The sequence below is a fragment of the Sander vitreus genome, chromosome 15 (genome assembly GCF_031162955.1).
Source record: "Sander vitreus isolate 19-12246 chromosome 15, sanVit1, whole genome shotgun sequence".
In the NCBI taxonomy this organism is placed as follows: domain Eukaryota; kingdom Metazoa; phylum Chordata; class Actinopteri; order Perciformes; family Percidae; genus Sander; species Sander vitreus.
The window spans coordinates 21,857,523-21,879,823 of record NC_135869.1 but is presented as its reverse complement, the minus strand read 5'-3'; the positions used below and the strand labels follow the sequence as shown (position 1 = coordinate 21,879,823).

The window sequence follows — 22,301 nt, the reverse complement described above, 5'->3', positions numbered from 1 at the left end:
GGTTCATTTTGTGCCGGAATTGTCCTTTAATTAACGTCCGTTACATTCAAGCCATTGCCAAATGTGTTGATACAAAGCTAATTAAGACTATCAGCTCCACACAACTCTCTGTATATCTCAGTATGGCTATGTTCAGAAACTGGTGTCGTCCGGCGACTTTTGCGCCCAGAAAATCAAGCAAAGATAATTACCTCTTCTGAAGAGTCCATCATGCTTTTTTAATCCTCCGTGTCCTCCTCGGCGCGATCACGGAAGGCTTGTATCATGTGGATGCGCTGTAGGTTTTGTTGTCATTAATTAAATTTCATCATGGGGGAGACAGAAACTATGCACTATAGTTTTAAACATGCAAAGAAACATAACAAATACGAAACAGCAGGATACTTATTGATTCTTAAAGAAATTTGTTGTTTTTGTGAGTATTATTTAAAGAACTGTGTCTTTAGCACAAATGTTCCACTTCAACAGAAAGAAACATACTGTGCTGGCCACAGAATTGAACTCAGGAGACAGATTAACTAATTTCTAATCTTTACGCATCAACTCACTACCCATGCCCCATCAGTTGCCCCCGGGTCTCGGTCATGGTGCATCAATAAATGTAGATATACTATACATGAACCCTAAATCAACAATACAAAACTAAAACCCAGATAACATAAATGCACACCCAAAACATTAACAGAACATTATTAAAACACACTAATAACTAGGACAGAAATCAGTTCTTTTCCCCCATGAGCCTTTGCATCGCTTCAGCGCAGAGAAGTTCAAATAATCCACCCCTCCCATACAGGACTTAACATCTTTAGTTTTCTCTGCTTGATACGATCTGTGCACTGCATGCTTAAGTGGATTATTCCATGTGATTTAGTAATGAATATGGTTTTTAACAAAACATGAAAGTATAAGTAGTGACCACTAATTTTGTTTAATTACAACTACATCTAGGTTTACAGTGTACTATAATGACTTCTATTGCAGCAGTTGAGTCTGGATGTGATGAAGGCATGGTTTAGAGTTTCAGCAGCAGAGGAGAGAGATGAGCAGAAACATGTTATGTTAAACAGTTGGAGATTTGAATTGGAATTAAAGAAGTCAGTGTCAAAGATTACTCCAATGGTTTGGTTGATGGTGTCAAAAGCGGAATTGAGGTCAAGAAGGATGAGAATGCTGAGATGACCAGAATCTGAGGAGAGGAGGATGTCATGATCAATAAATATATCATTTTAAAGATATATTCCTCTTTTTCTCGGGACTAATGCTTTAAAAGATGTACATTGCAAAAAGACAATTTTCTGTTGCATGCAGTGGAATATGAAAAACAATTAGGAGCATGCATGAAAATGTTCAAGTAACAGAGTTTTTGACACATAGAATAAGCTGAAATGTTGGAACAGCTTAAAGAAAATAATGTAGGTTTTTGTATTTCTTAGGGTTTATTTAAGTTTATTTAAAAACATGTTCAGTTTTTTTTCTTCACTCAATCCAAATAAAATGAATGGGCTTCAGTTTAAGTGGCGTCTGCATGTATAACATTAACTTATGGCTTATTGCAGTGGTTCCCAAACTTTTTCACATCAAGGATCCCTACACTGACACAAATTAGACCACTGACCCCCATTTGATGAGATTTTGTTCCCAGATCCCCCATCTGATCTTCTCTTTGATGTTTTACTACAGAAAGCGTTTAAACCCATGACCCAAATAGTTGTACATTCTGTCATTGTGTATGAACTTATTTCATTGTCTGTACTTGGATGAAAATATAGTAAAAAAAAACGAATCCCCTTTTTGCTGGGGACCCCCTTAAACACTTTTGAAAACACTCACCAGCCTACCAATACTTCATTGTTGTTCTCTCACTCGTGCAGAAAGTGCCATCAGAAAAAACTCTTCTGTGATTGGACATTGCGGAATTGTGGGACTTTTTTTGAACAATGAGCAGTGAGACGAAAAAAGATCACAGTAGTTACTCTCACACTGCTCGTAAATGATATCTCTGGATCACACATTTATTTTTAGGGGCAAATGTGAGTGAAATACTCGCAATGTAAAGCTCTGCCTGTATGTGTAATTTATATATTTTTGTATGTATTGTATGCAGGATGTTTACAGTAAAATACATTGTTTCCAGGCCTTCAATGTTTCTTTTCGTCATTTTGTCTTAATTGTTCTGTTCTTAAAATAATCACACATCAAGCAGCAGGTAAAGTACATCTATGATGTTCCCTTTTAAACCTTTAGAGGGAGGTCTATGCAAACTCTTCCTTCTTTATAAACACACCAACAGCAACTGTAGAATCATTTGAGGCAGAACTACTGACAGTTTCATACATATCAGAAAGACTTTGATCAGACCTCAGTTCATTGCAGAGTTTGATGGGAAATATGATTGTCTGGAGTTTATTTATTGTAGTTGCTATTAATGGTGAGGGAATCATTTTTGCTGTTACATAGTAAAACAATTAGTTTTTTAAACGCTTAATATTTTCAAGTGTGATGAATGATGATTGTTTATTTCCTTACAGGAGTTTGGAGTGAGATCAAACTGGACCAGTCTCCCTCTGAGGTGAAAAGACCTGGAGAGACAGTGAAGATGTCATGTATCATATCTGGTTATAGCATGACAAGCAATGTATTCACTGGATACGACAGAGACCAGGAGAAGCTCTGGAGTGGATTGGGAGAATAAGCCCGTATAGAAACACTCCGAGCTATGCCAGCTCCTTTCAGAGCCGTTTCAGTTTTACTCAAGATGTTCCCAGCAGCACTCAGTACCTCGAGGTCCAGAGCCTGACAGCAGCAGATATTGCTGTTTACTTCTGTGCTCGAGAAGACACAGTGACTGAAGACAGTGGAGCAGCTGCACAAAAACCTCATCAGATATGTGTAGTAATCATAATAACCTCTGGGTTTTCTAATCAGCAGCATATACATGTGTTTATATTTTAGACAAAATTAAATATATTATATACACATTATCTGCAAATATTTACTGTGTTAACACAATTTGTGTGTGGCTAACCAGCAAAAAATACTATTTTGGATAAAATACTATTTTGTTCTTCCTAAAACATTGTGGGCTTTTAGATTTTGTTTTATTTTTAAAGTGAAACAAGCTGCAGAAGCTTTGGGTGAGTTGATAATATGGGTGTATTCAACATACTGCATAAACATACTATTAGAATAGATTATTAAGAATCAAAGAAAATTTACTCATTTCATGTAATCATTCATTGTCCAATTACTTCAATGCTGTGGCAACTTTAAATTAATGCTACCACTTCTCATGTTTTGAAGAAGGAGCAAAGTCTTCAGATTGTTGGGAAATAAAAACACTTTAAAACTGCAACAAATAGTTACCAGTTTATTGGGATCATCTCTTTAATAAAATGCAATCCAGTATGACCCAATAGAGAAGATCCAACCTTTTTGATAATGACTAGAATGTAGTTTATAATGTTCTGGTGAACAAAAATGTACCTGAATAATTTGTACCTGTATTGTGCCTGTACAACAAAAGGTACAATTCTGCTCTACCTAGTCAGGATTGCCCAATCAAAAAAACAAAGATTAGCTGTTTAGAGCATTCAATCACCCCCTGTCAGTTGCTGATATATATTGACATGATTTCTGCTTCTCTGACAGAAACATAGCTGGGATCTTAATATAAGACATATTCAATTTAATTGAAACATGTCAGACAAAAATGAATTGTTTTGACTTAGAGAAATAAAAAAATAAACATTAACTTTTTATTCATCCATCAACTATACCCTCTTAAGTCATAGGCAGCTGGAGCCAATCCCAGGTGACATTGGGGCGAGAGGCGGCGTACATCGTGGACAGGTCGCCAATCAATCACAGGGCTCATTCACATTACATTTTCACCAAACAAAAACTGAATGCCAAGCCTAATCTAGTGGTATCCTCCCTGTGAGGAGGAGTAAATGCAAAACTCAGATATCTTCCACCTCTACTTATCTGAGTGCAGAGAGGAGGACAGAGAACAGTGGAAACACAGTTTAACATGATGGACTATAGGACAGGACTGCTGCTTTTAATTGTCTGCTGGGCAGGTGAAGATTTTCACTGATCTTGATTTGACATTCCCATTTGTATTACTGACATATTTCACATGAACATTTTCTCTGATCTTTGTACCAAGGTAATGCATGACATGCTTATCGTTTTTGGTTTGACAGGTGTTGATGGTCAGACTCTGACACAATCTGAACCAGTGTTGAAAATGCCTGGGGATTCCCACAGATTGACCTGTACAACATCTGGATTCACATTCAGTAGCTACTATATGGCCTGGATCAGACAGGCTCCTGGAAAAGGACTGGAGTGGGTTGCTACTATCACTCATACCAGTAGCAACATGTACTACTCTCAGTCAGTCCAAGGCCGGTTTACCATCTCCAGAGACAACAGCAGAGAGCAGCTGTATCTGCAGATGAACAGTCTGAAGACTGAAGATTCTGCTGTTTATTATTGTGCTCGAGACCCACAGTGACTGGAGTTGGTTGAGCAGCTGTACAAAATCCTACAGAACTCATTCTTTCAGGCTGGTAGAGCCCAAGTTTGAAATATTTTTCATAAAATGTATATATTTAAACATTTTATATTACATTTTTGTTGTTTTCAGGTTGTTAAATTGTTTTATATTGTGTAATCTAATTTTCATATACAGTATGTTTTTATTATAAATTAATAATCCTCCCTGCATTAAACACAAACTTGAAAACACATTAAAAACACAATAAAGATCACTCATTGATAAAAGGTCCAAAGACAGCCCAACAATCTGGTTGTACTACAAATACTTTACATTTCTACAAAGTAAGACACAATTATGTCTGTAAATGATATGATGTGGAATCTATGAGAATGAAAAATAATGTTACTGTTTCTTTTATAAAATCACTAGAGGACAGTCAGGGTCTAGTTTCTCTCTCCTCTGTTACTAAAAGGAGAAACTCAGATCAGCTGTTCTCATTGATCTTAACTGACTGATACTCAAACTCTGAAATGATTCATATTGCTCTGAAATAAAATCAATAGGTACATATGAATATGTCACTCTTTCCTTCACATACCGTAATTTCATTAACATAATTTAAGTGGAGATCAGTGATGACAGCATTTTTCATTATTGTTTACATAAAAAGTGAATTTACTTGTATCGTGTATTGAGATAACTATTTCATATAAAATGATGAAGTAATGGATGATGCTTTTTTATTTAACCATGATTATAACACTACAAGGTTTCTGAATAAATGTACACTGCTGTGACTGGTCAGTTCTTTGAAGAAGACATGAACATCATTAATAAATCAGAAATCTTCATGATTCAAATACCTTAATTGATGCATTAATTCAAGTATTGTTCCTGCATTAAGTCATGCATGAGATACTATTATTCCTTGTACATTACTGAAGTACCATATGAATTAATTCATGCTTTTTTCATGCATGAAGTCATGCATAAATTCACGTCAATTCATCTACCATAATTATAAAGTGTAACCAATAGAACACTACAAAACAAAAAGTGCTTTTGTCTCTAAATGTGATATTGTATGTAGAAGGACAAGCGACTGTAATTGAAAAATTAACAATTAATAAATGATACATAACAGAGTGCTGGTTTAGGAGCCACTCCCTCCCCATGGTATCTTGATGCAAATCTTCAGTCTGTGCAGTGTACTTCTGTCCTGCTGACTGCTCTTGTACTTTGTGTGGAGCATCAGATGTCACATCTCCAGCCTCAGGATGATGAAACACACTCACTCTTCTGCTGGTTGCTCTCTCTCTGCCCTGTGAGTTCTCCTGCTTCTTGCTGTGTAATCTTTTCTCAGACAACATGGACTGATGGTCAGTCAGTGACACCAGAAAACTTCCCAGATGATTCATTTATTCTGTGTTTCCTCTCTCCCTTTTATTTCATCAGGTTGTACAGGTCAGAGTATGGAGTCCATTCCTTCCATTTCAGTGGTGAAAAAAGCCTGGGAGACTCTCAGTCTCTCCTGCAGGGGATCTGGCTTCACATTTAGCTGCTGTGTTATGATGTGGATCAGACAACCTGCAGGAGAAGGAATGGAATGGATAGGGAGCGGCTTCTCTGATTCAAGCAGTAACACTTATGCCAGCAGTGTGCGGGGCCGTGTAGAAATCAGTAGAGATGACAGCAACAGCATGGTGTATCTGAGACTGTCCAACTTAAAGCCAGAGGACTCTGCTGTGTATTACTGTGCGAAACACACAGTGGTTAAAGGAAGCAGAGAGGCTTGACAAAAACCTCATACAAATTTATTTTCCTACAATCTCAGAATACCTACAGGTGGCAGTAGAAGATAAGACGTCAGATGACACAAAGGAGAATATGACAGTATCTCTAAACACACACATACACACACACACACACACACAAATACATTACCACAATAGAAGCAACAGCTGATGTTGTGGTTTGTGACTTCCTGTTTTTTACTGTTACATTTGATATTTGCTTTTCCACAAAAAAAAATGGTAATAATGTTCCTTTTTTTGATTTTGAACAGCAGGTGTTGAGAATATATTTGGACATTTATGCATGATATATCCAGAATATGGATGGCCATCAAATGCTGCTGAGCAAAGTATATAAATACATCTAATTTGAGTATAAATAAATGTGATCGTTGCATTACTTGAGAAATAATCCTCATCATTTGAATATCATATACATATGATAAACAGAATGATATGAAAAATCATCATATTTTTCCAGAGATGTGTTGAGTTTCTGTTTGAGGAGGAGGAGTCAATGCAAATCTCTGACCTCTTCCATCTCTACATATGTGTTGCAGAGTGAAGGACAGACACTAAATCACTGACATACACGCTGTAGACTGGACAGAGACAACTGGCTTTAACAATGATCAGACCTGATTATTTGGTTGTTTTTCTCATCCTGTCATTTAACTGGGCAGGTAAGAACAATAGATGTTTTTTCTGACAAACTTCCTGGTACAAAGACAACATGGCTGCATTACAATAAACTAATGAGCTGTTTAAATGTCTGTAGGTACTGAGGGTCAAACACTGCCTGAGTCTGAACCAGTGGTTAAAAGACCTGGAGAATCCCACAGACTGACCTGCACATATTTTGTGATAATATAATAGGTGGTAATATTGATATTGCTTGGATCAGACAGGCTGCTGGAAAAGGACTGGAATAGATCGCTTATCAGCAGTGGCAGTAGCAGCATCTACTACTCTCAGTCAGTCAAAGGCTGGTTTACCATCTCCAGAGAAAACAGCAGACAGCAGGTGTATCTGCAGATGAACAGTCTGAAGACTGAAGATTCTGCTGTTTATTATTGTGCTCGAGAGCCACAGTGACACAGGAAGGAGCAACGCTGTACAAAAACTCAACATGTCAAAACAAGTCAAATCTTTACTTTCAGTCTGCAGTCTCAATAAAACTGTTCAAGGTTTTATTGCAGCTCCCCTATATGTACCTAAAGCAGAAATTACATATTCTGTTGATCTGAGTTTAACAGAATTTACAATACATTCATACAGAATTGACAGTCCATCCTTCTTTTATAGCCTGTCAGTGTCCTTCTCTATGCAACGTAAACTTCCTCACAGTCTGCTATAAAGACTTGATATCATGCTGTCAGTTGCAGCAGAAGAAGAGAAGCTCCCATCAGATCCCCTTCAATAGCAACCATGTTCTCTGTAGCTCTGCTGCTGCTGCTGGCTGCTGGATCCTGTGAGTCTCACTGAGGCAGAGACACTGACAGTATGATCACAGCACACTGTTCACTGCTATTACACTGATTCAATACTCAACATGTTTTCCTCCACAGGTGTGAAGTGTGAACAGTTGACCCAGCCAGCCTCTGTGACTGTGCAGCCAGGTCAACGTCTGACCATCACCTGTCAGGTCTCTTATTCTGTTAGCAGCTACTACACAGCTTGGATCAGACAGCCTGCAGGGAAAGGACTGGAGTGGATTGGAATGAAACATACTGCAGCTTCATACTACAAAGATTCACTGAAGAACAAGTTCAGTATCGACTTAGAGACTTCCAGCAACACAGTGACTCTAAATGGACAGAATGTCCAGCCTGAAGACACTGCTGTGTATTGCCGTGCCAGAAAGCTACAGTAACACAAACCATCAGTAGACCTGAACAAAAACCCCTCAGAGCCTGAACACTTGTAACATGAAGCCACCAGAGGAGGAGCCCTCAGACCACTAATGGTTTCAACACCAGCTCACTGTTACAGCAAGGAGAGAAACAGTCTTATGTTCTTAATTAAATGTAACATTAACAGTACAATCAATAAATTTAAATGCTCTGACATAACAATCAGTGATACATCATTGAATGTATACATAACATTTCAAGTGATGGAATAAATTCAGTGATTTAACTACAGTATAAATGAATCATTTCTCTTCTATCATATCATTATTTACTTTTCATTAATAATCAAACAGATGTTTGTCAGAGATTCAGGTTTCACCTTCTCTTCATGTGAGAACACCTGAACATTTAATCTTCATTTTGATTTATTCAAATATACTTTAGTCAGCTGATACTTACTATCTTACTATCATCAGTATGTAAATCAGCCTCCTTGTGTGTTACCTCATAAAGAAGTGAAGTGTGTGTGTGTCAGTGAGAGAAAGAAGAGCTCACATCAGTTCAGCTTCAACATCACCATGTTCTCTGTAGCTCTGATACTGCTGCTGGCTGCTGAATCCTGTGAGGAGCTTTCAGTGGATTCACACTAATACACACATTAGAAACACTGAATAGTCAGATGAATGATGGAGATAATGTTGATTTGTGTTTCCACAGGTGTGAACAGAATTGATCTCATCCAGACAGACTCAATGGTTGTGCAGCCTGGACAGTCTCTGATCATCAGCTGTCAGGTTTCTGGCTATTCTTTGACTGATAACAGCTATGCAACACACTGAAGACACTCTAGTGTAACTATTTAACCTCTGTGATGGATGATTATCACAATTTCTTTCCTTACAGGAGTTTGGAGTGAGATCAAACTGGACCAGTCTTCCTCTGAGGTGAAAAGACCTGGAGAGACAGTGAAGATGTCATGTATCATATCTGGTTATAGCATGACAAGCTATTATGTTCACTGGATATGAGAAGCTCTAGAGCGGATTGGAAGGATGGATACAGGTTCTAACTCTGCTAGATATGCCAGCTCCTTTAAAAGCCGTTTCATCATGACTGAAGATGTTCCCAGCAGCACTCAGTACCTCGAGGTCCAGAGCCTGACAGCAGCAGATTCTGCTGTTTACTTCTGTGCTCGAGAAGACACAGTGACTGAAGACAGTGGAGCAGCTGCACAAAAACCTCCACAGACAACATACAGCAATGTGATATTAATGACATCTGAGTACCCCCCCCCCCCACAAAGTACTTTGATATATCTACATTATATTTCTATATATTTTACTTTATACTTATGAGTAAATATTTATTTAGTTCATGATGTTACATCACTTAGAGTATGACACATAGTTTCTTCATTCGTCAAAGCATTATCTACTATAATAAGTTGCCAAAGTCAAGTACAAACCATAATGTTATAATAATACAAAATGGTGAAATGACAATAATGTAATTGTCAAAAATGATATTAGATGTTGATCAGAATGAAAATGTATATGATTGTAAATATTTCATGTGCTGCCTATTGTTCGCAAAATGACTAATGAGAAACAGAGCCTTGATAATGATTGATCATATTTGAAAAAAACTTTGTATTTTAATGTGTCAAAGTTCATTTGTGTATTATTCGAATACATTTGGTTGTGGTGTTAATACTGAAACATTAGACAAAGGTCAAAACAGCTGACTTGGAGGGTTGACTCTGATCCAGTTTCATTAAATATCTCCAGTCCAGATGTTTCCTCCCTGTGAGGAGGAGTCGATGCAAAACTCAGATATCTTCCACCTCTACTTATCTGAGTGCAGAGAGGAGGACAGAGAACAGTGGACACACAGTTTAAACATGATGGACTATAGGACAGGACTGCTGCTTTTAACTCTCTGCTGGGCAGGTGAAGATTTTCCACTGATCTTGATTAAACATAGTTTTGAATTGTGTAACAACTAAATTCATGTGATGTTTTTTTATATCTTGACAGGTGTTGATGGTCAGACTCTGACAGAATCTGAACCAGCGGTTAAAAGACCTGGAGAATCCCACAGATTGACCTGTACAGCATCTGGATTAACAATCAGCGGCTACTATATGGCCTGGGTCAGACAGGCTCCTGGAAAAGGACTGGAGTGGGTTGCGAGTATCTACAGTAGTGCTTAGCATCTACTACTCTCAGTCAGTTCAGAGCCGGTTTACCATCTCCAGAGACGACAGCAGACAGCAGCTGTATCTGCAGATGAACAGTCTGAAGACTGAAGATTCTGCTGTTTATTATTGTGCTCGACACCCACAGTGACTGGAGTTGGTTGAGCAGCTGTACAAAAATCCTGCAGTATTCTTACTGTGCTGATGAAGCCAAATAATGAAGATGATATATGAATGTAATCTTTATATCATACATTTTATACATTATATATGTAATATTACTACTTTTTCAAATTTTTTCCCCCCTGAATTTTACATTAGATATCATTTTTAGATAATAAATGACCCTTCGTCTCTTCATTATATAACGTCCTGCTTTCCTGAGAAATATTATTACTCAACATTAAACACACAAAAACACAATAAAGATCACTTGTTGGTAAAAGTGCCAAAAACATCACAATGATCTGGTTTCTTAAATTAAACTACTTCATCTCCTGCAGTAAGAAACATTTCTTGTCTTTCCTCGTCCTCCCTGGGCTGATAAACTCTGCACTGTCTCACATGACTAATGTCCTCAGGTCAAGTCATTCAAAATGAGACAACACAGACATTTGAGTATGATTGTTGTATGACTGGCTTTTAAGAACTCTGAATAAAAACAAGTAAAAATCATGCTGCATGATATTTGATATATGATTTTATTTCTGAAATAACCACACACATATGAAGGTAAAATATGTTGTTTATTACAGAAGAGTAACTTGTTAATGGATGATCTACAATAGTTTTCATCTTTGTTAAAGGATTTAGTTTTTTGTATTTTATCACGTTTCAGTTCCTGAGCAGCTGTTTTCCTCTAAAAGGCTTCAAGTTTCTCCGTATGTCTGTTTCTTTAAACATCTGCAAACACTGAAACCATTACAAGTCTTTTATTAAAACCTGCAAAATATATTACTATTCACATGATTCTGGCTGCTGTCAATGTATTTATGTTTGCACCAGATACAGTCAATAAGCAAATATATGAAAAAATAAATGCAGGTCTCTTATTCTTTTAGCAGCTACAACACAACTTGGATCAGACAGCCTGCAGGGAAAGGAGGTGGATTGCACATGTGGTGTTGCATCCATCACATACTTCAAATATTCAATGAAGAACAAGATCAGTATCAACTTAGAGGAACACAGTGACTTTAAACTTTAAGCAGTGACAAATTAATTTTGACAGCCCTAGTTTAAATACTTGGAGGTTTCAATCACTGATACATCATTGTCTGTACTCCCACAAGACAGACTGAATTACACTTTTAGAAATTGTTTAACATTACACTTTTTTAACTAATGAAATGAATGCAGCTGAATTTTCTTCAGAAGTGGAATTTTGTGCTCTGAGTTATACTAATAACTCAATGTACTAATTTTGCAAGCTTCATTCACAAGTAAAATGAGATGAGATGTTATTTATCTATCTCAAGCCGACAAGGTGTTTATGACGTTAAACCAATTTTTAAATGATAATATTATTAATAACTTTTATTTTTAAACAGTAACTATTATTTACAATTGGAGAAAATATAATAAGAGTAAAGAAACATATGCAAATGTTACAAAGTGACTTGTAAAAAAAAAAAAAGAAAAAGAAGAAAAAAAAAGGATTAGTAACATCAGGTTAAACATGTGAAACAAAGTCAAAATGGTAAGAGATACAGTGAGATGATTTGCTAAAACACAAAATACAGTTAGGAGAAAGTCAAAAAAGGAGGAGTCAATGCAAAACTCAGATATCTTCACCTCTACTTATCTGAGTGCAGAGAGGAGGACAGAGAACAGTGGACACACAGTTTAACATGATGGACTATAGGACAGGACTGCTGCTTTTAACTCTCTGCTGGGCAGGTGAAGATTTTCACTGATCTTAATTTAACATAGCTTTTATTTATGTCATTAGCTTATTTCACTTGATGTTTTTTATCCTCTTGACAGGTGTTGATGGTCAGACTCTGACAGAATCTGAACCAGCGATTAAAAGACCTGGAGAATCCCACAGATTGACCTGTACAACATCTGGATTCACACTCAGCAGCTACCCTATGAGCTGGGTTAGACAGGCTCCTGGAAAAAGGACTGGAGTGGATCGCTTATATAGGCACAGCTAGTACTCCTATCTATTACTCCCAGTCAGTCCAGGGGAGATTCACCATCTCCAGAGATGACTCCAGCAGTAAAGTCTATCTTCAGATGAACAGTCTGAAGACCGAGGACACAGCAGTGTATTACTGTGCCCGACGGACACAGTGAGAGACGATAATAGGAGAGTCATACAAAAACTACTTCCTCTATTTACAATCACCACTGGGAACATTCAGTTGACTCAGTATTACTGTTTTCTTGCCATACTGTCGACAAGTTCAATGTATTAGTGCAGTGAAACTGTGTCCACTTCATACGTGCATGCATGAAGATCATGCAAAAATCAACATTTTGGTAACATTTAAAATTAAAAAGCTTACACATGATTTTCAGATTGTACACAAGTTTTTTGAGATTTTCTTATTCATACCAAATTTACACAACATCCTGGAATTAAATCATTTTCCAGCCATAAAAACGAAGCATGTAGATATTTAACAAATAATCATTTTTAAAATATACATTTTAATAATGTATGTCTGTATGCAGATCTTATCAAAAACTCTTCTCATTATGAAAGAAGCTGGATCGGAAAAGTCTGAAGACTAAAGTTGCTGTTTATTATTGTGCTCGAGAGCCAGAGAGACTGGAGTTGTTTGAGCAGCTGTACACAATCCTACAGTACTCATTGTTACTGGACTTATAGAGCACAACTGTCTCACATTCTTAATCTTTGAAGGTTAACTTTTACAAGTTGATAGTAAATGTTCACACCTTTAGATGCTTCAGAATTCATTCCTTCATAAGGTGCAAAATCATGAAAATCACATAGAAATGATGGGTGGAATGATTGTTGTCGAAAACTGACATAAATGGAAATACATAAGAATAAAATGCCATTTGTTTTGTTTTCAAATATCTAAAAGGTAAAAAAACATTCTTTTATTTTATTCTAAATATTTTTAGTAATTCTAGTCCTCTAAACATCAGTTACAATAATGCATCTCGTGCTTTTGTTTACTGTCATGTTGGTGCTTGAGAGTATCCCAGCATGCAATGGGTGGAAGGAAGGTAAGCAGGGAACAAGTACAGAGCTTCAGTAACAAACATTTTTTTGGGTGTCACAAGTGAGTAATCTTTCTCTGTTTAAAAGTAGCTACCATTCCTGTTTTAAAACTCTAGAGGGCAGACAAGGACTGGCTTTAACAGTTATCCCAGTGACGTCCATATACAGGAACAAAAGACAGGGAAGAAAAGCAGATTGTTTTTATTTAATTGTTTTCAGCCCATAATGCTCCAGATATTGATGTTCTCCTCCTAATGATAATCTGTTACAAACTTTTCTGCCATGAAATGACCATAAACCATCACAATGCCACATCCATGTGTGCTGGGCACCACTGCTTCAATCTATCAGATGACATAAATGATGCTTAAATTATTGTTTTGGTAAAGTTGATAACCTAGTTACTCATTTTAAAATAACATTTAAAATGTACAACCTAATATGGACACTTCCTAGTGTAGTGCCAGAGCACATAAAACCTTTCAGACCTGACATCGCCACCTCCTATTGAGGGTCAGGAGGAACCCTTTAAACCCTTAATGTTAATTAGTGTGTCGTGTGACCAACTCTAGTTCCTCCCGAACAGGAACAATTAACATGAGGCAAATATTGTACAAAAATACATTTGGTTTTATAACAAAAAGATTAAAAGAATTCCAATTAAAATAGCAAGGGCAGAGTAATAAAATAATAAATTAGGTGGCAGATACATTTGGTCTTACTCTCCTCAAAGTAGGAAGGTCGGGTCAGCACGCACACACCACTAGGCCTGTCACGATAACACATTTTGCTGGACGATAAATTGTCCCAGAAATGATTGCGATAAACGATAATATTGTCAATCTGAGACCATTTTCATCTAATATAATGATAGTGGCATAATAATGCAGGTACACCTTTTCCTAATATCCACAATGTGTCTTTGATCTCCTTTAGCATGTCGTCTTTCACGCTGTTGCACTGTTGTGGAATTGCCATTTGTGACACGTATGTTCTCCCAGGCAATTCGTACTGGCTGTCAAATGTTTGCAGCATTCGTCGAGTGTTTGTGCAACAGACTACAGACTCTGTACTACATTTAACAATTATTTATTAAACACTAAATATTAAATTTAAATAATATATAATTAATAAATTATATCTATCTATATGGCTGTCTGCCACATGGCGAGTAAATGTTTGTATCAAAATTGTTCTGTTTTTCAGTCTTTGGCGAAGGTGCAGCTACTTTCTTCTGCTCCTCTGCTGTCTGCAGGTCGGAGCTTCGCAAACAAACAAACAAACAAACACTGGCGCGCACACAAAAACTGGTGCACACACCAGACACCAGCCACCACATCACTTCTGTTTACTGATAGCGATTGTTTACCTCAGGCTAATTAATTAGCTAGTAAGTTGCGATTTTTGGCAGCCAGCCTTCCAAAAGAAAGCACAATGAAATTAAATAACTAACCGTTGACCGACAAGCAGGTAACGGAGTCTCAGTTCACCGTCTGGGAGCCTCTGACACACTTTCTGCACTTAGTGTCCGCGGACAGCTGTAGGCTTGTACTGGTTAATGTTCTGTATATTGTCGGACACATGCAGCCACTTTCCTGAAACTGCTTGCGAGACTGACAAGTCCACAGCGGCATGTTTGTCCGAGCCTGTCTCCACCGCCTCCACCTGCAGGTTGTCAACTGTGTGCTTTGGAATGAAAGGGAGAAAACAGGACGCCGAGTAACACGGCGGATATCGCTCATATACTTTTTTTAAAAACAAATTGACGGTGCCTTAACTGCAAAGTGCTTCGGGAAACCCTGCTCCAATAACTAGCGTTTTCTCTGTCTCTCTCTCTCCGCCAGGAGTCCCGCCTCCCCACACAAAGACCATGCGACTGACAAGAGGGTTCACTCCTCGTTACGCTAAGGAACCGAGAGTGGTCATCCAGTCTCTTTGGTAGAGAGAGAGACAAGGAAAACAAACAAGCATGCAAATGGATCAAGCTGTGAATATACACAAATCAAGGAGAGCTACCTATGTTAAAACTTCCATCAACAATATCTCTCTACAGACCACTTGTAAAGGCAATCACAAAATTAATCAACCAAGGCAAATAAACAAAAGAAACTAAATGGTAAAAAGAAAACAGTGACTGGTCCCTCTTTGAGAAAACAAACAAAGCATGTTAGTGGCCAGTCAAAGTCATATGACGTAGGCAGAGGCAAACAAGAGCTTGCGCTCCCGCTCCCCTCTCACTCTTCTCTCTCTCTCTGGATGTAGTTAGCTAGAGCAGTGGTGAGAGACAGAGCGAGATATAGAGAAAGTTTTAGATTGAATTTTAGAGAAGTCAAGTCATAAGGGTAAATTATTGTGTTTGTGTTATTGTGCACACATTCCAGCCTATAGGACAGGACTGCTGCTTTTAACTATATACTGGGCAGGTCAAGATTTTCACTAATCTTAAAGAGCAATGTGCAGATTGAATTCATAACTGAATTAATACTTAATGTTGTCTGTAGAGGTCTTTTAAAAACACATAAGTAGAAATTGCTATGTTACACAAACCCTAAAGTGGAAATTTTGATGAAAGGGTGCCCATTTTAAGCTAGGCTCTGAAATACGCCTTTCCCGCTAGCAACGTGTCATATGACGTAGGCAGAGGCAAACAAGAGCTTGCGCTCCCGCTCTGCTCTCACTCTGCTCTCTCTCTCTGGATGTAGTTAGCTAGAGCAGTGGTGAGAGACAGAGCGAGATATAGAGAAAGTTTTAGATTGAATTTTAGAGTCAAGTCATAATGGTAAATTATTGTGTTTGTGCTGGTTGCACAAATTCCAGCCTGTCAGGAAATCGTGTCCATCATTTTCCTTGTAGGAAAAGCAAGGTTTTTCGTTTTTGGATGCGTTTTGTGCAGGTGAAGAGAGCAGACTTCACTGCCGTGTCTGTCACCACACACTCGGTCGTTTGTGGCGCTCATTTCACTCCGGAGAGTTATAGACCTGGAGAGTTGTTGGAGTCTCGGATGGGATTTTGGAGTAAGGACCATGTGAGGCTGATTACCGATGCTGTTCCTTCGGTGCACTCAAGTTCACCACTATCAAAGCTTTTACCTGAATCTGGCGCGGGCAGGGCTGGAGGACCAAGTGCTAGCACTAGCAGAAATTCCATGTACCGAAAACGAGCTCATAACAGAGTAAGTATTACTTTTAATTCTTTTAACTCTTAATTTGGCTGATTTTGTAATGTTTTAGTCTAATAATTTCAGAATAGAGAAGTGATTCGAGCGTGTATGTATTGGGCAATCCACCATCTAGCTAACTAGTAACATACATGTTAGCTTGGCTATTGCATTAGCAAACATTTTGGTAGCTGATGATTTGATGACAAGAGTAGCTAAAATTGCATCTGAAACCATTCCCTCATCTGGATTAAAAATGCGCTGACTGCAAGTTCCTATTATCAGAGCTTCAGTATAATAATACAGAGAGAGAAAGGGAGAGACAGCTTTAGAACAGGTTGTCGTAATTGTCTGCCTTCTGACATGAATGCAGTTTGCACAAAGTTATAGCTATGAGCTGTTGGCAGGCAGCTAACCCAACACCCAACTGTTTTTCAGAAGGGTAGTTACTGTTTTTTGAAAGAGTAACTACCCTTCTGAAAAACAGTAACTACCCTTCTGAAAAACAGTAACTACCCTTCTGAAAAACAGTAACAAATCATTCGTTACCCTTTCAAAAAACAGTAACTACCCTTCTGAAAAACCGTAACTACCCTTCTGAAAAACAGTAACTACCCTTCTGAAAAACAGTAACTAATCATTCGTTATCCTTTCAAAAAACAGTAACTACCCTTCTGAGAAACAGTAACTAATCATTCATTACCCTTTCATAAAACAGTAACTACCCTTTCAAAAAACAGTAACTACCCTTCTGAAAAACAGTAACTACCCTTCTGAAAAAAAACAGTAACTATCCTTCTGAGAAACAGTAACTACCCTTCTGTGAAACAGTAACTAATCATTCGTTACTCTTTCAAAAACAGTAACTAATTAACTACCTATTTTTTTGTGTAACTTACTGTAAAAAACAACAACACACACTTATTATCAGAATCAGTGGGAATGAGTGTGGAGATGAAGAAGGTTGGTGAGCTAAGAGGGGGCCTGGTCATCTAGAGGATTTGTGAGTAAAGGGAAAACAATGTAAATCACGAGCAGCTGAGTTCTCAAAGTCTGTTACGGACTTGTACACTGCGGGGTTGTACACTGCTATCCTGAATTAGTTGACTGTACTATAAAGTCGCATTGAAACCCGTTGCCTTAAACCATCTAAGTTTTTACACAAGGTGAAACTTAACAGGTCAAGTTGTATTAACACACAGCGGTAAGTTGATGCAGTAGACAAATCAAGTTTACATTACTGTAGTAGTCAGTAGTCTCGCTTTGCTAGACCTTCTTCCACCGCAGTGCTGTGGAGGAGGGTCTGGCTAGTCCACACAGCATTCCGGGATGGGAGAAAAACATGCTCTGGTTTATTGGCATTTCTTTAAACCAATCACAATAGTCATGGGCGGCGCTAAGCGCTGTATGGAGCAACGGCGCCTCTGCAAAATAACGGCCTGGAACTTGTTTTGGTTGAACTTGTACGTTCTAAAGTTGTTTTAGTCGTACAATAGAAGACAAGATTGGACAGATAGTCAAGCTAGCTGTCTGGATTTACCTTGCAGAGATCTGAGAAAAGGTTAACCATAGCCCTCAGAAATCAACTGGAGTTTAAAATGCCAACGAAAGGAAATCTCAAGGCAGTGGATATCTGGCCTAAATGACTGAAATCCGTCGACGGCAACGGAGCAATCCCGGAAGTGGAAATTCGAGGATATAGACTAAGTAGTCAGTACTAAAAATCATTGGTAAACATAAATCATTTTTTTCTGGAGAGATGTTGTCTGAAATAAGCATGTTAAAGCTTTAGTGCGTAACTTTTTTATATTAGTAAACGTCCGTCACATTCAAGCCATTGCCAAAATGAGTTGATACAAAGCTAATTAAGACTATCAGCTCCACTAAACTCTCTCTGTATTTCTCCGTATGGCTATGTTCAGATACTAGTGTCGTCCGGTGACTTTTGCGTGCAGAAAATCAAGCAAAGATAATTACCTCTTCTGAAGAGTCCATCATGCTTTTTTAAAAGACCAGAATCTGAGGAGAGGAGGATGTCATGATAAATAAATACATCCTTTTAAAGATATATTCCTCTTTTTCTGGGGACTAATGCTTTGAAAAGATGTACACTGCGAAAAGACAATTTTCTGTCATGAAGTGGAATATGAAAAAATAATATTAGGAGCATGCGTGAAAATTTTTCAAGTAACAGAGTTTGTGACACATTGAACAGCTGAAATGTTGGAACATCTTAAAAAAAAAGAATATAAGGTTTTTGTATTTCTTAAGGTTTATTTAAGTTTATTTAAAAACATGTACAGTTTTTTTTCTTCACTCAATCCAAATAAAATGAATGGGCTTCAGTTTAAGTGACGTCTGCATGTATAACATTAACTTATGGCTTATTGCAGTGGTTCCCAAACTTTTCACATTAAGGACCCCTACACTGACACAAATTAGACCACTGACCCCCATTTGATGAGATTTGGTTCCCGGATCCCCCATCTGATCTTCTCTTTGATGTTTTACTACAGAAAATCAATCACAAATGTCCAATCACAAAAGCTGTGATTGGACATTGCGGCTTGTGGAATTGTGGGACTTTTTTAGTTTTTTTAGTCATAATAGTTACTCTCACACTGCTCGTAAATGATATCTCTGGATCACATTTATTTTTAGCGGCAAATGTGAGTGAAATACTCGCACTGTAAAGCTCTGCCTGTATGTGTAATTTATATATTTTGTATGTATTGTATGCAGGATGTTTACAGTAAAATACGTTGTTTGCAGGCCTTCAATGTTTCTTTTCGTCATTTTGTCTTAATTGTTCTGTTATTAAAATAATCACACATCAAGCAGCAGGTAAAGTACATCTATGATGTTCCCTTTTAAACCTTTAGAGGGAGGTCTATGCAAACTCTTCCTTCTTTATAAACACACCAACAGCAACTGTAGAATCATTTGAGGCAGAACTACTGACAGTTTCATACATATCAGAAAGACTTTGATCAGACATCAGTTCATTGTAGAGAGTAATGGGAAATATGATTGTCTGGGCTTTATTTTTTGTAGTTGCTATTAATGGTAAGGAAATAATTTGTTTTTTTAAATGCTTAATATTTTCAAGAGTGATGGATGACGATCATTTCTTTCCTTACAGGAGTTTGGAGTGAGATCAAACTGGACCAGTCTCCCTCTCAGGTGAAAAGACCTGGAGAGACAGTGAAGATGTCATGTATCACTTCTGGTTAGCATGACAAGCAACTATATTCACTGGATACGACAGAGACCAGGAGAAGCTCTGGAGTGGATTGGGAGGATTAACCCACATAGCAACACTCCGAGCTATGCCAGTTCTTTTCAGAGCCGCTTCAGTTTTACTCAAGATGTTCCCAGCAGCGCTCAGTACCTCGAGGTCCAGAGCCTGACAGCAGCAGATTCTGCTGTTTACTTCTGTACTCGATAGACACAGTGACTGAAGACAGTGGAGCAGCTGCACAAAAACCTCCACAGACAACATACAGCAATGTGATATTAATGACATTCGAGTCACCCCCCTTTACAAAGCACTTTGATATGTTTACATTATATTTCTATATAATTTACTTTATACTTATGAGTAAATATGTATTCTCTTTATGATGTTACATCACTGAGACAGAGTTTCTTTATTCGTCAAAGCATTATCTACTGTAATAAGTTGCCAAAGTCAAGTACAAACAAAAAAGTTATAATAGTATAAAATGGTGAAATGACAATAACGTAATTGTAAAAAATGATAGTAGATGTTGATCAGAATGAAATTGTAAATGATTGTAAATACTTCATGTGCTGCCTATTGTTCTCAAAATGACTAATGAGAAACAGAGCCTTGATAACAAGATTAATTATGATTTAACACATTTGAAAAACCCTTGTATCTTAATGTGTCAGATGTCATTTGTATATTATTAGAATACATTTGGTTGTGGTGTTAATACTGAAACATTTTACACAAATTAAAACATCATCAGACAAAGGTCAAAACAGCTGACTTGGAGGGTTGACTCTGACTCAGTTTCATTAAATATCTCCAGTCCAGATGTTTCCTCCCTGTGAGGAGGAGTCGATGCAAAACTCAGATATCTTCCACCTCTACTTATCTGAGTGCAGAGAGGAGGACAGAGAACAGTGGACACACAGTTTAACATGATGGACTATAGGACAGGACTGCTGCTTTTAACTCTCTGCTGGGCAGGTGAAGATTTTCACTGATCTTGATTAAACATAGTTTTGAATTGTGTAACAACTAAATTCATGTGATGTTTTTTTATATCTTTAGGTGTTGATGGTCAGACTCTGACAGAATCTGAACCAGCGATTAAAAGACCTGGAGAATCCCACAGATTGACCTGTACAACATCTGGATTGTCATTCAGTAGCTACTATATGGCCTGGATCAGACAGGCTCCTGGAAAAGGACTGGAGTGGGTTGCCTCTATCAGATATGACAGTGCTAGCATCTACTACTCTCAGTCAGTCCAAGGCCGGTTTACCATCTCCAGAGACAACAGCAGAGAGCAGCTGTATCTGCAGATGAACAGTCTGAAGACTGAAGATTCTGCTGTTTATTATTGTGCTCGAGACCCACAGTGACTGGAGTTGGTTGAGCAGCTGTACAATATCCTACAGTACTCATTCTTTCAGGCTGGTAGTGCACAAGTTTGAAATATTTTTCATTAAAAGTATATATTTTAACATTTTATATTACAGTTTTGTTGTTTAAAGGTTGTTAAATTGTTTTATATTCTGTAATTTTATTTTCATATATGTCTATATTATAAATTAACAGTCCTCCCTGCATTATACTTGAAAACACATTAAAAACACAATAAAGATCACTCATTGATAAAAGGTCCAAAGACAGCCCAACAATCTGGTTGCTGAAATTAAACTTCTACAAATACTTTACATTTCTACACACAGTAAGACACAATACTGTCTGTAAATGATATGATGTGGAATCTATGAGAATGAAAAATAATGTTACTGTTTCTTTTATAAAATCACTAGAGGACAGTCAGTGTCTAGTTTCTCTCTCCTCTGTTACTAAAAGGAGAAACTCAGATCAGCTGTTCTCATTGATCTTAACTGACTGATACTCAAACTCTGAAATGATTCATATTGCTCTGTAATAAAATCAATAGGTATATAAGAATATGTCACTATTTCCATCACATACTGTAAATTTATTAAAATTATTTCTAAGAGAAAACAGCTGAAAGTGGAGATGAGAGATGACAGCATTTAACGTTATTGTTTAGAGTGAATTTACTGGTATTGTGTATGGAGATAACTATTTTATATAAAAGAGATTTTTAATGTTTGAAGATAGAATAATAATATAATCATTAAGGAATTATTGTTGTGTATTACCACACATGAAAGTCTAGAAAATAAGTGGAGACAATAGAGAACAAAGAGTTTAATGCAATAAAGTTATCTGTACCTAGATATGAAGAAATCAAAAATGACACGCATATTTTGTCACTCTGTAGATATAATAACACTGAACAAACTCTTCTATTGACTCCAGTTAGACCAACATTGATGCTTCATATGTTTGATTTTATG

At 37.4% G+C, this 22,301-nt stretch overlaps 2 long non-coding RNA genes and 1 gene segment (V, D, J or C); all 3 read left to right on the top strand.

The window, feature by feature from the left end:
- The first annotated feature begins 6,819 nt into the window (after nt 1-6,819).
- LOC144530032 (uncharacterized) lies at nt 6,820-7,386 on the top strand. The gene is made up of 2 exons (XR_013503077.1): nt 6,820-6,983; nt 7,079-7,386. It is a non-coding gene; the product is annotated as an uncharacterized LOC144530032 (long non-coding RNA).
- A 303-nt stretch (nt 7,387-7,689) lies between these two features.
- Nucleotides 7,690-8,188, top strand: LOC144529879 (immunoglobulin heavy variable 4-38-2-like). The segment is given in 2 exon segments: nt 7,690-7,771; nt 7,869-8,188. Coding segments are annotated over 2 exon segments (348 nt in total).
- A 2,101-nt stretch (nt 8,189-10,289) lies between these two features.
- On the top strand, nt 10,290-21,315 carry LOC144529742 (uncharacterized). Its single transcript, XR_013503047.1, has 2 exons — nt 10,290-10,364; nt 21,188-21,315. It is a non-coding gene; the product is annotated as an uncharacterized LOC144529742 (long non-coding RNA).
- Nucleotides 21,316-22,301: the final 986 nt, after the last annotated feature.